The sequence below is a fragment of the Gopherus flavomarginatus genome, chromosome 4 (assembly GCF_025201925.1).
Source record: "Gopherus flavomarginatus isolate rGopFla2 chromosome 4, rGopFla2.mat.asm, whole genome shotgun sequence".
NCBI classification, from domain to species: Eukaryota; Metazoa; Chordata; order Testudines; family Testudinidae; genus Gopherus; species Gopherus flavomarginatus.
The window spans coordinates 50,707,524-50,725,019 of record NC_066620.1 but is presented as its reverse complement, the minus strand read 5'-3'; the positions used below and the strand labels follow the sequence as shown (position 1 = coordinate 50,725,019).

The 17,496-nt window shown below is 41.9% G+C and overlaps 1 protein-coding gene across 7 annotated transcripts in view; it reads left to right on the top strand.

Moving 5' to 3' along the window:
• Nucleotides 1–17,496, top strand: part of ESRRG (estrogen related receptor gamma) — a 489,078-nt gene that overhangs the window by 335,021 nt on the left and 136,561 nt on the right. For all 7 annotated transcript variants that reach the window (XM_050950238.1, XM_050950240.1, XM_050950241.1 and 4 more), the window contains one exon: nt 5,141–5,257. In XM_050950238.1, the coding sequence (XP_050806195.1) occupies nt 5,141–5,257 (117 nt within the window). The remainder of the gene's footprint in view (nt 1–5,140; nt 5,258–17,496) is intronic.

The window sequence follows — 17,496 nt, the reverse complement described above, 5'->3', positions numbered from 1 at the left end:
CTTGCCTTTTGGCCTAGCTAATAAAATTAAAATCATTAGCAAAATAAGCAGATGCTTTAATATAAAATATTCTGTGTCTATATAGAAAGAAAAGGAACTCAGCACTGACATAAATCCCAGTGCATTATAACAATGCGGGGCAATATGTGTGGGGAGTGAGAATTTGACATATATTTTTATTTTGAAACGTCATGCTAATTTACATTATTCAGCCCTTTAACTGCCAAACTGTGAAAGTCCATTAAGCTACTGAAAGGAATATACAAATTATCCACTGGCACTTCAGGCAGGAGTTTTACATATACCCTGTTATTCTATCAGCCAGCTAGCTGCAAGATTCTATTAAGGAGTAAGTGAGAAAATTATATTGCCTGCAAACTAATTGTACAAAAGACTTTAAAATAAGTAATCAGAGCCCAGTCCTTTCTGAAAACCAGCCAGGAGATATTATAAATTGCTCTATCATTCTTGTCAGCTCAGTGTAAAAACCCTGAGCTGCCATGTTGATTTTGTTCCTTGTATAAAACAGCTACCTCTCCAACTATTGACAGAACTGGGCAAACTCAAGTTATGCCATTAGTAGCTGCCCAATTCACCCTCTAGCATTGTTTAGCAACCCTAGATAAGAAAATGGTAATGTATCTTTCTAACATCATCTTCTCACTGAAATTTCAAGGCAGATCTGGAAACCCTTAACATATGTGTGCAACCCCCTCAATAAGTGTCTAGCGTAACCATCTACTGGTAGATGCCTGAGTGCTTGCTGAATAAATGTTTGACTCTTGCAGTTTTTAGTGCATTGAAGAAAAACAAGTGAATACAAGAGACCTTATGACCTACAGGGTACAATAAGTTTGAACTGGTACCAAAATAGATGTAATAATGTTAGTGAGTGCTTGGGACAGCACATTTTTAGCAATACTATACTTTCACTTATAGAACAACAACAAAATTCAAGGATTTTCAGGGACAGTTCACTAGTAGAAATAGGTATAGAGATATGCATGTAGGCATCCAGTAGACTACTGCAGCCATCTGTTGAACAGAGACTTTTTGATTCCACTGAATAGATTTCACACACTGGCCACACTTTAAAATGTTGCTTACTGTTGCTAAAATTGTGGGCCACGCAATTCTTGTGGAGCCATGCAAGGTTCTGATCTTAGTTACACCAAAATAAATCCAGGGTAGTGTTTCTCCATTGACTTCATTGTAGGTACTCCAGATTTGCAGCAGTAAAATGAAGATCAGAATCAGTCCTATGATATAGAAAATGAGTTAGTAAAGCAAAACTGCCTAAATGGATATGGAAATCTTAACCATCCAACCAAATTACTGGGATCTAATGATTGAAATAATGGCAAAATATAACCCTTTTTAACCACTATCTAGAAAATCAGAATTTCTAGACAATCAGTTGCCTGTCATGTCACCCGACAGCCATTTGCACCAGGTTTTACCTCTCCTCTTCCACACAGTCTTGTCTCCAACAGTGTTGGATAGGTCTGAAACTTACAGGGTGATGGGTTTGAACTTCATGCTGTGGAAAACTACTTCATTTTTTACCATATCCTAGTTTTGAACCCAACCTTTTTGTGTCTGCATCTACGTCTACACCTTCAGACAAGGACCCAGCAAGGGGTGAATCTGGAAAATTAGGTGCCTGACAAAGAGAGGCATGGTTTAGTGGTGTGAGCACAGAACCCTGACCCAGAATTTGAGTCCTTATCCTGCATCTGTTCCTAGCTTCTTCTGTGACCTTGGGTAAATCATCTTGCCTCTCAGCCCCTGTTTCCCTTACCGTGGTGTGGTGAGTTTTAATTGAAGTTTATGAAGTCTTTTGAATGCATATATTGATACGTGCCCATGTTATCTCACTGAGGGAGTATAATGCAGCATGAGAAAGGAATGTGTGGATTTTGGAAGAGTCTTGCTGTCACTCTTTCCTTGCCTCCCCCCACATATCTCAAAAATATTCTTTACCACTTCCATTATCTAGTATCAAGCAGAGGTCATCTGGAGAGCATCTCTTTCCTAATTTACTGTACAGGCAGACTCTCTAACCACATTTATTAGGGAGTTTTCTGTTTGGAAGCTATGGAAGGGACCAGAGGGTATATTCAAGTTGTAAGCTGTGCCAGCAGATCCTGTCGTGGTCAGACATGTCCTGATTCCCTGCCTTTTTGCAAGCATTGCTAATTCAACTACGCAGTAATGTTCTAAATGACCGAAGCCTGCACAGCCCTGAAAAGGTTGTGCAAAGTATGTCAGTTTTATTGGCATAAATGCATTAAGTTACAATGCTAATTTAGTGAGAGATTTCTGATGGGTTTATCTTGCATATGTTGCACCATGCAGACCTCTCTATCATAAATACTTAACCAATTTTCAATAGATATAAGTGGTTTAAGTAATACTTCCTGTTGAATTAGCAGTTGCTGAGCATTTGAGTCTTTGTGCTATCCTGCAATCCACTAATGTGATATTTAATGAGGAGACATCAGTCTGGAGAAAGGTAGTCAATATAAATCAGTGTTTACAAAGTGTGATTAACTCTGAAATATTTCATCAATGCTGTGGTCCCAGGCAGACTCTATGCTAATTACTAGAATCTGCACATGTTTCAGGGGATTTTGACGGACCCTGAGTGCAACAAACATGGAGCAGCAAAATTGCAATTATGCTCGGACTGTCTCTGATGACAATTTATTCATGTGGTGTGATGACCCCTCGCTTCCCAAGAGGGCAATAAACAGAATGCATTTTCATTAAGATACTAATGCACTTAATCACAGGGGAAAGGGTTAGAAAGTAACGAAATACCTTTAAAGCAAGATGTGACAGGGCTGATAGGGGAAGATGCTTTATTTAAAAGTCAGTTTCTTTGCAAAACTACTGACTACCACAGACTCTGTCCTATTCAATAGAGTGGTGAACAATAGGATGCACGGTTAGAGAGACATACAGCAGAAGCCTTTTACGAAAAGAAATATAGCTTTGGGACAAAATAAGACAAAACGTTCTGTCATTTGGACTCAGATACTTACAAAGATGGGGAAATTTTGGTGTAATTTTTAACAGTATTTATTTCATCTGTATTTTTTTTTTTATTTATTTGTTGAGCACAAACAGTATGCTTAGTGTTGTGTAAAACAAAGATGAAACACTGCTCTGCCCCTAAGAGCTAGATACCCCAAAAGTGGGTGGGAGAGGGAGGAGGCAGTGACACAGATAACAGAACTGGCCTATAATAGTGGGAAGTGTATGCTGTGGCCTTCAACAGGTGTGATTGTGGCTGTGCAGCCCCGCCCTTTTAGGGACATTGTGCCCCCAGTTCTGGAGGGAGAAGGATGAGCTGCCGGACTGCTGTCTACTGCAGGCTTTGGCCTACAGTCACAGTGTAGTCTTAAGAATGCTTTTAATTCCAACAGTTACCTCCTAACAGCCAAAATAAAGCACTAGAGGCCACCTCTTCCTCATATGTCTACAGAAGAGAGGCGGATAAGAAAGGTACAATTGTTATGTCTCATTCTGCACTCTCTCTAAACCCAACACAGTTCACATTCTGAAGATCTTCTATGGCCCAGGCATGAGGAGGTATTCTGGATTGGGGTTCTTGGATCAGGGACATGCTTCTTGTGATTTAGTGCGGATGCTTCCTCACCCAGCTTCCACAGATTACTGTTGCCCCTCGTAGGAATAATCTACATGAAGGAATCTACTTGGGGATATGGTTGTATCAGGATATAGGCCCTGTCGTGGTATAATTCCCCACTCTGAACCTTAGCGTCCAAAAGATGGGGTACCAGCATGAATTCCTCTAAGCTCAATTACCAGCTTAGAACCTGTAGCGCTGCCACCAACGAGGAATTCCAGTGCCTGGTACACTCTGGTCCCCCCAAAACCTTGCCCGGGGACCCCCAAGACTCTCTGGATCTTTACACAAGGAAAGTAAACCCTTTCCCTCACCGTTGCCTCTCGCAGGCTTCCTCTCCCTGGGTTACCCTGGAAGATCACTGTGATTCAGACTCCTTGAATCTTTAAACAGAGAGGACAATTCACCTTCCTCCCTCCTTCTCTTTCCTCTCCCAGACTCTTCCTGAGAGAGAAAGTAATCCTGACACAGAGAGAAATTAGCCTCTCTCTCCTCCTTCCCTCCTTTCTCCACACCAATTCCCTGGTGAATCCAGACCCAGTCCCCTGGGGTCTCACCAGAATAAAAAAACAATCAGGTTCTTAAACAAGAAAAGCTTTTAATTAAAGAAAGAAAAAACAGTGAAAATTATCTTTGTAAATTTAAAAAAAAATGGAATAGGTACAGGATCATTCAGCTATACACACTGGGAATACCCTCCCAGCCTAAGTATACAAGTACAAATTAAAATCTTTTCAGCAAAATACCAATTTGAACTCCTTTCAGCCAAATACACATTTGCAAATAAAGAAAACAACCATAAGCCTAACTCACTTTATCTACCTAGTACTCACTATTCTGAATCTATAAGAACCTGTATCAGGGAGATTGGAGAGAAACCTGGTTGCACGTCTGGTCCCTCTGAGCCCCCAGAGAGAACAACAACCAAATTCTAACAGCACACACAGAAACTTCCCTCCCTCAAGATTTGAAAGTATCCTGTCCGCTGATTGGTCCTCTGGTCAGGTAACAGCCAGGCTTACTGAACTTGTTAACCCTTTACAGTCAAAGAGATATAAAGTACTTCTGTGCTATTAACTTTTCTTATCTGTTTATGACAGGCCCATGTTAATGAAGCTTTGCACTTTTTGTGTACAGCCGTCTGAACAAAAAAAGTCAAATAAATCGGGTTTTCTACACATAAGGAAATCCTAGCCACACCAGAATGGAGGGCCACATCCTGCAGTCTTTCCTGAAGCAAAATCCCCACTGAATTTGACAGGAGTTTTGAATGGCAGTTTTAACTTATTTTAACTGGCTTTTTTTTTTTTAATTTAATTTCAAAGCTATTTCCTCTGGCCAGCCAGTAACAATTACTTTTAATTGCATGCTTGTATTATCCTGAATGAAATACACTAGGAATGTTATGATTTCTGGTCATATAGTGATGGTATTTGTCAGTTAACATTTCTCAGTGGGTTTTTTTTTCTGAAATCTGTACCACAGGTAACATAGAATACAGCTGCCCAGCAACAAATGAATGTGAAATCACAAAGCGCAGACGCAAGTCCTGCCAAGCCTGCCGCTTCATGAAGTGTCTAAAAGTTGGCATGCTGAAAGAAGGTAAGGCTGTCAATACATATCTTGTCGACAAATACATGTAACAATTGCAGGTCAATCAGGAAAGAAGAGAAATGGTAAGTGTTTTGATCACCTATTGAAGAAAGAAACCTCAGTAGATTCATGTCCTTCATGACAGTCTGTTTTTAACTCCTTGCCTACTTGCTGAAGATTCCGGGTATACCCAGGTAAAACACATTTTCTCTGGTGTGGAATATATCAGGTACACCCTAATGTTCCATCTGTTTCAATGGGCTGCTAGTAGAGTAATCATCACAAAAAACCCTATCTGTTTCCATAAAATTGTTACCTTGTGACGTTTCAAGCCTGTGTTTTCTCTCTTACTCTACACTGTTACTGGTACAACTACATTCTATGATTTTCTGTTTCCACATTGTACTGATTATTGATATTGCCAGGAAAAGTGAAGGAGTTGCTTCTCCTCTCACGATATGCTGGTATAAACCCAGAGTAACTCCACTGAAGTCAATGAAGCTACACTGGTGCAAAATTTGGGGCAAGGAAGAAGAGAATCAGACCCTGAATGTTAAGCGCACACACAAGCTCTCACCCCTGTCTTTAAAGCTTTTTTTTATTTTTTTTGGATGCATACATCTCTTTTTCCAAATGAAGGCACTGAATCGCTGGTAAATGTAGGAAAACATCTCCAAGAAACCATCCTGACAGGCCCAGGGCTTAATATACCCCAGTTATATCAATATAAAACTGCCATAGCCCAGGGAGACTTGGGCCCTAAGCTACAGAAAAAAATACATTCTTTACATGCCAGAAACCCTACTATTCTCTCTATTGTCGATGTTTGAGGATGTCATTTTTTATGCATAGATTTTATTCACTGAATTTTGATTGCATTGTAGCCAACAAGAAAGAGTAACAGAATTCACCCACGGAAGCTCATGCTCCAAAACGTCTGTTAGTGTATAAGGTGCCACAGGATTCTTTGCTGCTTTTACAGAAAATAAAATAATTTCATTGACTTCTGCGCTAGATAACAATTTAAAATAAATACTGTGAAATTTGTTCTAACAGATGCATTCTATGGATAATCCCCAGCATTAAGCAACCACTTTAAAATATCTCCATACAGTTTCCAATGCAATTTTGTTTGAACATAACTTAAAATAGTCAGCTTTAATTGGTGACCAATTTTTACACATCCCGTAGATAGTCCTTTAAAACAGGTTTTAGTGCATAGTCATTCTGGTAATGTCCAAGAATATAGAGCAATAGAGAGATGATGGAAAAATTAGGCCTATCACGCACCTCCAGACATATTCTTATTGGATTATACTTACTAAGAATAAACCTTGTTCTGTGCAACTGCTTTGGCAGACGCTATGATCCTGTGAGCCAAATCCTGCTGTCCTTAGCTTCACTCTAGCAAAACTCCTGTCAAATTTAATGGGGATTTTGCTTCAGGAAAGACTGCAGGATGTGGCCCTCCATTCTGGTGCGGCTAGGATTTCCTTATGTGTAGAAAACCTGATTTGTTTCAGCCACTAACAGCCATTGCGCAGAGGCCAAAATGGAAACTTTAGACAAGCTGGAAAATGAAAGGAACACTCAGTAATGACAGCTTTTGAAATAGACTCTGCTGTTTAACATCTTTGTGAATAGGAAAAAAAGGCCTTGTGTTACTAATAATTTAAAATACAGGCATATTGAGGAACTTGTTCTTAATAGGAGGGAATGGAAAGACACTACTAAGTGTTCAGATGAGTGAACTGATTTATAACTTGATTTTTAAATGTGAAGTGCACAATTACATATGCATAAATATTTGTAATTGCATGCATAGTTTGTGTGGGCAGCTATTGTGGCTGCATGTGCAAATCAGGAAATTTCTTCTGAAAATGACTATGTTCAGTTTCCCAATCTGCATGTGTAATCACAGTAATTGTGCATACAGTTCAGGTGCGGATTTGTTCACCTGATTTTCTTGCACAGTAGCTGTGTGTCTACCATGCTTAAAAATCAGTCCCTTAAAATACACTACCCAGATTTCAAAACAAAACTTTCCTTGATCAGAGTAATGAATACCATGTGATGATGTCAAAGGGATATTATTGGCCAGATTCTGCTTTCACTTCTGTTTACCCATATTACCAGTAAGTGTACACCAATACCAATGTCATGAGAACAGAACCAAACTGGAGCTAAGTTTATCAACACTTTACTGTGTCTAATTTTTCAGTAAAAGAGTGGTGTTTTTTTTTTAAATCCTCTGTTTCATAGAAACGCTTCCTGAATCTCAACTGCCTTTTCTCACCTTATGGTCAACAGTATTTATTTAAAAACTCTACTGTTCCAATTTGGTGTAAGTTACTGTACAGGTACAGTCAGGGCAGTAGAAAATCAAGAGAAATATTACAGTCGACTGACCAAAATTTGACTTACCTCCCAAAATGCATTTTTTAAAGTATTCCCCTGATTATAAAGCAACAATCAGCTCCTCCCAAGTGAAGTCTACTAGACTGTCAAACTTCCAAACTCCTTTGCTGGACCACCCACTGATGACAAACCCACTGTCCTTCTACTTACCTTCTTTGCTGCCTGCCTACGAGCATGCAGTTCTTGCTTATGGATGGGTTGGCCAGCAGACACACAGGGAATTTTGTTTGTTTTTAATTATTTGAGTGTAATGCTCATAAGAAGGGCTAAATTGACAGTATAAGAGGCTGAAATCTTCTTTCCACAAAATAGGTATAAAGCACAGGGAGTGTGGTTGCACTGTTCTGTCCCTGCACATGTGGCTCAGCCATACCTGAGAGGGATGACTTCTAGGGACAATGCCAGGTTTACAGTGGCTCCATGGAGCTGGGCTCATGCTCAGAAGGGGCCCTGGCCTGCTCTGCTTGCACTGCGCCCTGAGACGCTGCTGACTCCCTGTCATGGTATATTTCCCCAATCTGAACCTTAGAGTCCAAAAGTTGGGGTACCAGCATGAATTCCTCTAAGCTTAATTACCTGCTTAGATCTGATAAGCTGCCACCAATCAGGAATTCCAGTGCCTGATACACTCTGGTCCCCTAAAACCTTCCCTGGGGATCCCCAAGACCCAGACCCCCTGGATCTTAACACAAGGAAAGTAAACCCCTTTCCTCACCGTTGCCTTTCCCAGCCTTCCCCTCCCTGGGTTACCCTGGAAGATTACTGTGATTCAAACTCCTTGAATCACAACACAGAGAAATTAGGTCTCCTGGAGAAAGAGACAGATTCACGCTCCGTGAATCTAAAACAAAGGGATTCCACCCTTCCCCTCCCTTCTCCTTCCCTGTTAAGTACAGACTCAATTCCCTTGAGCCTCAATAAGGGGAAAAATCAGACAGGTCTTAAAAGCAAAACTTTTAATAAAAAGAAAGAAAAAAGTAAAAGGTGTCTCTGTACTTTAGATGGTAAAAGTTAAAGGTTCTGTCAGCTTATAGAAACTGGAGAAAAAGCCTCCTCCAACAGAAATACAATTTAAAATACTTTCAGCCAAATACACATTAAAACTGTACCAGCCAGATACACATTTAATTTCTACCAGCCAGATACACATTTGCAAATAAAGAAAAAACAATCAAAAAGACTAAACCGCCTTTCTACCTTTGTACTTACTAAATTTGAAGAGAAGATTAGAGAGCCTGTAGGTACGTGTGGTTACTCTCAGAACCCAGAGAGAACAAAACAAACCCCAAAAAACACAAACAAAGGCTTCCCTCCACCGAGATTTGAAAGTATCTTGTCTCCTGATTGGTCCCCTGGTCAGGTGTTTGGTTCCCTGTTTGTTAACCCTTTACAGGTAAAAGAGACATTAACCCTTAACTATCTGTTTATGACACTCCCCCCGCCCACCGCTTGTCCCTCTCGGCCTGCCTGCTGGCTGACCAAGGGCTCCTCTGTGCACCCTGGCCCCCACCCCCTGTTCCTCTCAGCCCCCTGGCCAGACCCCAGAGCACCTCCGGCTCTGGGCAATCTCTGCTTTCCACCACCTGTGGGGCCCCACCTGTCTCCCCAGAGCTGAGCCACCTGAGACTGGTGCAGAAGCCTGGCCAGTCTCAGCCAGGTGTGTAGGGTAGGGGTGGAGGGCTTGGCTTGGTCCCTCCAGGCAAGTGTATCTTAAGGGACCCCATCCGGGGCAGGTCCTGGCCTGCTCATCACGCCACTCCCAAGGGGACGGAGCAATTCCCGGCCCTGGGACCGGCCCTGGCTGTGCTGCTGGCTCAGCCTGGCAGACAAAGTCACCTCCCAGCAGGGCTGGTGACTGTGGCCAGGAGGCAGGGCTTGGGGGAGTGGGTCTGTGGGGAGTATGGGGGATGGTGCTGGGCTGTGATGGTTGGGGAGGATCTGTGTGTGTTGGGGCACTAGGGAGTGGGGGTTCTGTGGGGGAGGGGGCTGTAGGCAGGGTGGTGGTGTGCAGAGTGCTGTGCATTTGTGGGTGGGTCTGGGGGGGTGCTGGCCATAGTGGGTCCGGGGGGCCTCAGGCCATAGGGAGTCGGGAGCATTGGGCGGGGGGCTGTGTGGTGTGGCATAGGCCCACCTCTGAGGGGAAGTGGCATGCTGGCAGCACAGGGCCGAGTAGACCACTGTGTGTCTGGCAACTGGCGGTTTGTAAATAGTGCCCTTGCCCTGCCATGGCAAACCCCATTGGCTCTGGCTGGCCTCCTCATGCAATGCTTCATTGCCGTCATGGGGGCCCACAAATATGTTTGGCGCTGGGCCCGCAAAAGGTTAATCCGGCCATGTCTAGGGAGCAGAAGGAGAGTTCAGTTTCTTTGCCCCACTTGGTGGTGGTCTTTGGCATTTGGAACCAGACTGATACACGACATGCTGTTGGAGCTCTGTTTTTAAGAGAGAGATTGTTTTTAACTACTTAGGAAACATTTGAGGATGAGCTTTTGTTTAGGATGGATTAAATTGTGGATTTGTCAGTCTTGACAGTGTCCTTTATGTAAAGATTTTAACGATAGATGATAATATTTTGTTTTGTTTTGTTTAGGTTAGATATATGCAGCTGGTTCCTATTGTCTTCCCAGCACCCAGGGAAAATTAGATACAGGAACAAATGTATCCTTGGTATAACTACGTTGGTTAGAATGGAGTTACAGCAGGAATGAATTTGGCCCCCTATGTCTTAAACATGTCTTTATGTATAGACGAGGATTTCAGTCCCATGCAGCATGTCAGAGATCATGCGGCAGTAAATCTATTCAAATGTAAACCTGTTCAATTCAATTACCAATCTATAATAAAATTTGCTGCTACAGCCTCCACGTTGGTCACAGCAGTCTCTACCTGCTGATGGCACAGCATGCCTGGAAATTGACAGCCTAAATCTATTTACTAAAAAATTTAGTTGCAGACCCTGAAATAAAATCAAGTTTCAACCGCTTTGATAGGAACATCATATTCTTTACAGGAACTTCTGCACAACTGCCAATGTGTGTGTCTGATAGAAATCTGCACCAGGGTGTTGAGGAGCTTTTCTTTTTAGAACTTTTCATGAAATTACATATATATCAGTCACTTCATTTCTTTTCACAGCTTGGGAAGCTTATTTAATTTTATGATGTTGTCACTTTGTGTCATCAGCTTTGATGACAACTAGCTAGAGGCGTCAACTTGTCCTTTGTCTTTGAGAAACAGGTTTACCCACTCCCCAGACTTGTCTGGTAAACACTCTTCAGTCGTGATTTCAGTTTATGTTCATAACTTTTACGTATAATGTTACTATGTACATTTCACCATGATATTATTGACTAGCAAGTTATTAGTTTTCAAATGATACCTTACAAGGCATATTTTGTACAAAGATTATTACAATATTGTGTAGGTATGAATACAGGGGCACATTCCGTTGTGGATGGGCAATGCTCTTTGAACAGGAGGGTAAGGAAGCAGAGGGTCCATATACTCTTCATCCACTACATGCACCTGTGCCTAAGTAGCCATAATCTGAACCTAATTATTTAGGCCCAACATTTATCTACGCAGATTCAAGGGGCCGTGTGGTTTAGTTGAGAAATTTCTCCTCAGTGTGAACAGCATGTAATCAAGATCCCAGTCCCTCTTGGGAGCTTAATTTTTTTCCATATATATTCCACTAACATTAGAGTCCTAGACTTGTAGACTTTAGGGCCATAAGGGACCATCATGATTATCTCATCTGACCTCCTGCTAGGGTTGCCAACTCTCCAGGATTGGCTTAGAACCTCCAGGAATTAAAGATCATGTCATGTAATTAAATCTCCAGGAATACATCCAACCAAAATTGGCAACCCTACCTCCTGCACATTGCTGGCCACAGAACCTTGTCCACCCAATCCTGTAATAGACCTATAACCTCTGGCTGAGTTACTGAAGTCCTCAAATATTGATTTAAATACTTCAAGTTACAGAGAATCCACTATTTACTCTAGTTTAGACCTGCAAGTGACCCCTGCTGCTTCAGAGGAGGAGGAATACTCCCCAGGGTCTCTTCCAATATGACTCAGGGGAAAATTCCTTCTTGACCGCAAATATGATGGTCAGTTGGACCCTGAACCTTTCAGCAAGATCCCACAGCCAGACACCTGGGAAAGCATTCTCTACAGAAACTCAGAGACCTCTGCATCTAGTGTCCCATCCCTGGTCGCTGGGATTGTTTGCTACTAGCAATTGCAGATCAGCTACATGCCGTTCTAGGTATTATCATCATACCATCCCCTCCATGAACTTATAAAGTGCAGTCTTGAAACCATTTAGGTTTTTTGCCCCCACTGCTCCCCTTGGAAGGCTGTTGCAGAACTTCTCTCCTCTGATGGTTAGAAATCTTTATCTAATTTTAAGCCTAAACTTGTTGATGGCCAATTTATATCCATTTGTTCTCATGTCAACATTGGCACTTAATTTAAATAACTCGTCTCCCTCCCTGGTATTTTATCCCTCTGATGTATTTATAGTGAGCAATAATATCTCCCCTCAGCCTTTTTTTGGTTAGGCTAAACAAGACAAGCTCTTTAAGTCTCCTTTCAGAAGGTAGGTTTTCCACTCTTCACATCATCCTAGTAGCCCTTCTCTGCCCCTGTTCCAGTTTGAATTCATCTTTCTTAAACATGGGAGACCAGAACTGCACACAGTATTCCAAAGAAGGTGGTGCCAGTGCCTTGTATGATGGTACTAACATTTCCCCGTCTCTACTGGAAATACCTTGCCTGATGTATCCTAGGATTGCATTAGTCTTTTTCACGACCTCATCACATTTACAGCTCATAGTTGTCATGGGATCACCCAATATACCCAAGTCTTTCTCCTCTTATGTCACTTCCAATTGATATGTCCCCAGCTTATAAAAAAAATTCTTGTTGTTAGTTCGTAAGTACGTGACATTGCACTTTGCACTATTAAATTTCATCTGGTTTCTATTACTCAAGTTTTCAAGGTTGTCCAGATCTTCTTGTATGATATTCCGGTCCCGCTCTGTATTGGCTATACCACCCAACTTTATTTGCTTACACTCACTTTTTGTGCCAAGGTCCTTAATAAAAATGCTAAAGAAGATTGGTCTGAAGACCGATTCCTGAGGAACTCCCACTAGTAACCTCCCTCCAGCCTGACAGTTCACCTTTCAGTGTGACCTGTTATAGTCTCCCCTTTAACCAGTTCTTTATCCATCTTTTAATTCTCATATTAATCCCCATCTTCTCCAATGTAACTAAGAATTTCTTATGTGGAACTGTATCAAATGCCTTGCTGAAATCCAGGTACATAAGATCTCCTACATTTGTTTTCTCTAAAAAAATCAATAATCTTCTCAATGAAAGAGAAGATCAGGCATGATCTACCTTTTGTAAGACCATGTTGTGTTTTCTCCCAGTTATCCCATTGAAGGGTTAACTAAATGATAAGGAACTTTAAGCTACATGACAGATATCTGGTTTTAGTATTTTCCTTGACCTTTCCAGGTAATGGTTATTAATAGCATAAAAGAAACAAACTTTACACAGAGGGCCAGTAACTGCGGTCCATGTAGTGTTTTCATTTTTCATTTCTGGGTCTTGAAAGATTAATTATTCAAAGACCACTATGAAATACAGTTTGTTCATTTTTTCCTGGTGTAAATGAAAAAGTTTTTGTTGAAGTGAGTGTGTGGTAGTGGTGGTTAGATTGATCAGATTCATAACAGATGGAAAGGCATAATGACTCTTGAATAACCCCGGGGATATTTAAGAGGACACCATAACTTAAAAATCATAATCCTTTTTCAAATGTATTGCCTCTCGTTGTAAGAAATACCTAAGATTACTAGAACTGAAAAATAAAAATTATTTTGTCAGGGTTTTTGTAGAAATTTTGTTATTGTATACATTTTATCGCAATTTGTGTTTCATCTGTTTCCCTGTTTTATAGTCAATCAGTTAGGCCCAATTTTGTGAACACTTCCACATGTTCTTAACTATAACCAGGTGAGTAGTTCTTTTGATGCAATGGGACTATTCACATGAATTCAAACTGGAACAGGTTCAGAGACAGGCTGCTAGGATGATTTGAGGAATGGAAAACCTATCTTATGAAAGGAGACTCAAAGAACTTGGCTTGTTTAGCCTAACCAAAAGAAGGTTTGGGGGGATATGATTGCTCTTTATAAATATATCAGAGGGATAAATATCAGGGAGGGAGAGGAATTATTTAAGCTTAGTACCAATGTGGACACAAGAACAAATGGATATAAACTGGACACTAGGAAGTTTATACTTGAAATTAGATGAAGGTTTCTAACCATTAGAGGAGTGAAGTTCTGGAACAGCCTTCCAAGGGGAGTAGTGGGGGCAGAAGACATATCTGGCTTTAAGACTAAGCTTGATAAGTTTATGGAGGGGATGGTATGATGGGATAGCTTAATTTTGGCAATTAATTTGGCAATTGATCTTTGATTATCAGCAGGTAAGTATGCCCAGTGGTCTGTGATGGGATGTTAGATGGGATGGGATCTGAGTTACTACAGAGAATTCTTTGCTGGGTGCTGGCTGGTGAGTCTTGCTCACATGCTCAGGGTTTAACTGATCACCACATTTGGGGTCGGGAAGGAATTTTCCTCCAGGACAGATTGGCAAAGGCCGTGGAGGTTTTTCGCCTTTCTCTGCAGCATGGGGCACGGGTCACTTGCTGGAGGATTCTCTGCAGCTTGAGGTCTTCAAACCACAATTTGAGGACTTCAGTAACTCAGACATAGGTTAGGGGGTTGTTATAGAAGTGGATGGGTGAGATTCTGTGGCCTGCGTTGTGCAGGAGGTAAGACTACATGATCATAATGGTCCCTCTGACCTTAAAGTCTATGAGTCTAATAAAGTTAAGCATCTGCTTGTTCGCAAGATCTGGTCCTTAGTTTTTGTTGTTGTTATGTGGTGGATCTTTCACACAGCAATTGATAAGGAGAGAATTTTTTTAAAAATAGAAATGTCTGATTGTAAAACCACATGAATTGACAGAGGTATTCATAGGCAGGTATCAGACCTGAAACAGCTTATAACTCATTTTTTGAAAATGACTGACAGGTTTGGAATGATCTCTTTCAGACCTGTACCAGCTCTACAGAATACATTCCTTTAAACTTCATCCAAAAGAGTGGGGCTTTATAACTCTATGTATACAAGTTGCCACAAATGTCTAAAAGTCTCTCTTGTAGCCCTTGTATGAAGTTGGTTGGCTGTAAAGCTATGCTTCCCTCTGCTTACAGGCCATGTTCTGGTTTGCAGTCTAACTCTATACCGGGGCCGGCTTTAAGCTGATTCGCCTGATACCCCGGAATTGGGGCCCACACCTTAGGTGCCTTTTTAATGTTTTTTTTACTCACCCTGGCGGCGGTCAGCTCTGCTGGGGTCTTCGGGGGCCCTGCTTCCCTGGCCAGAGCGCCGGCCGGAGCGCGGCAGCCCCGTGACCCCGGCCGGAGCTCTGGCTGGAGCGTGGCAGCCCCACGGCCCCGCAACCCTGGCCGGAGCTTCTGCCGGAGTGCGGCAGCCCCGCGGCCCCACTCTCCTGACCGAAGCTGCGGCTGGAGCACGGCAGCCCTGCGGCCCCATGGCCCCGGCCGGAGTGCGGCAGCCCCGCAACCCCGGCCGGCAATCCGAAGTGCTGCCGAAGACTGGGAGCGCCGCCTGGTGAGTATAAGACCCTCCCCAGCCCCCCCCCCCCCCCCCGGAATCAGGCCCTGCACTTGCTAAAGCCGGCCCTGTACACAGCTCCCCAAAAGGGTACCTTCCTTCGGGCCTTGTCAACATGGGGAAATTACTGCAGAGCTATTCTAGAATAATTCCTGAATAACTCCTCAGGTGGTAACCATAATCTGGAATAATAGTGACTAACTCCACTCACAGATTGGAGTATACCAAAATATAGGGTCCACATAAGGGAGTTATTCCGGAATAGCTAAATTATACTGGAATAGCTATTCCAGAATAGCTGTGCTAATCAGTTTTTTCCATGTAGACAAGGCCTCGGTCTTAGTTATGGCTCTGCCTTGCAGGAGCAAGGTTTAAAACTCTCATCAAGGAGTCAGGTGGATGGTGAAGTGGAGCCTAAGGTAATTGTTGAGTATGTGAACAATAGGAAAGCCTTCTCTTGTTAGTGTTGTGCTCTGCAGTACTTGTATAAACTCAACAAATGACTGGTAAAGACCAAAACTCTTCCTATCTGTTAGTGATCTTTGGAGCGGTAATGTTTCATTTCAGTGTTTCTAGTCAGCTGTCTTCTGAGTTTTTTTTATGTCTGTTTTTAGTGGCTGGTCAGTATCATTTGTTACCTGGGACACTGATGTATATTCCCTAATTGGCTGACAGACCACTGATTTATCATTTTATGTTTTTTACCATGTAGGGACACGGGAGAAGTGGATTTGATTCAAAATTGTTTGAGTTTTCCTTGTGACTGTCTGGTTGCTGCTAGTCAGTATCAACTTCTCTGTGACCAGTCAGAATGGAGAAGATGGCAGCATTTTAGCTTTATTACTCTATTAAAACATAGAGGGTGTAAATCGAAGTCAGTAGACCCACAATCGTTTTACACCACTTCAAGATCTGGTCCATTATTTTTAGCCTAATAATAAAGTCTGTTTACCAAGTGAAGGGTTATTGTTAAAATCTACATTTCTTCAGCATTTCTCCCGGAAGAATTGAGTGGACTATTTAAATGCTAGAAAGCTAAAGCCTTTAGGAACTCATTTGCAACCAGTGCTGTAGTAATTTGAGATGTATATTGTGAAAGATTTGTGGGTCTTCAATCTAGGTGAAAACAGCCCATTATCCACGTAGTGACATGAGCACCCTACAGTTCAGGAACCACCCTTGTGCAGTCCTCGTCTCTTTCTGAGTGTGCAGATGCTAGCATGGTCATCAGCCAGCCAACCTTCACAAATAAATAGTAACTCTCTCTCCCAGCTGTGGACTGGCAATGCAGAACCCATACTCAGAAAAAAAAATCTCTCTCCAATATAGTATTAGAATGTTGTGCTCACACGTTTCCCAGAGTGGCTCTAACTGTCAAGATACACTGTCACTTAAAGTTTCTCACTTATTAGTTTGTAGTAGCCTATCAAAAAGTGAATACTCCCTTAAAAATGTACATTACCCTGTCTGTAGGCAGTGTCATGGCAGCAGCCAGGAATCCATCTGCTGTATGGATTAAGGATTTAAGAAATTATTTTTATTGGGTTGCTTCCTTTGCTCCTGGCTTAGCTATATTCTTGGAAGTTTGTGCATTTCTTTCAGATGTCCAGTTGAGATCACAGAGTTGTAGCAAACTAGAAAATTTTAGTTGTTACGTAAACTCTTTCCTAGCATATGTTAGCATTCACAGCTGCTAAAGTATAGGTACATAAATATTTTTGGGTCAGGAGCCTTCAGGAATTTCATTTTTTTAAAAAAACAACCCACAAAACAAAACAAAAAACCGAAGTATCAGAGGGTAGCCGTGTTAGTCTGGATCTGTAAAAGCAGCAAAGAATCCTGTGGCACCTTATAGACTAACAGACGTTTTGGAGCATGAGCTTTCGTGGGTGAATACCCACTTCCTCAGATGCAAAAAACCCAAGCTTTCTAGGGAAAGATCTATCTTTCTGACCATAAATTGTTGAGCTCAATACAGGTATTACTGGGTGAATTTTTCTGGCTTGTGTTATGCATGAGGTCAGATTAGATGATCACAATAGTCCCTTCTGGCCTTAAAAATATTTGAAAATGAATCCTGCTCAGCGAAGAGACTAGATA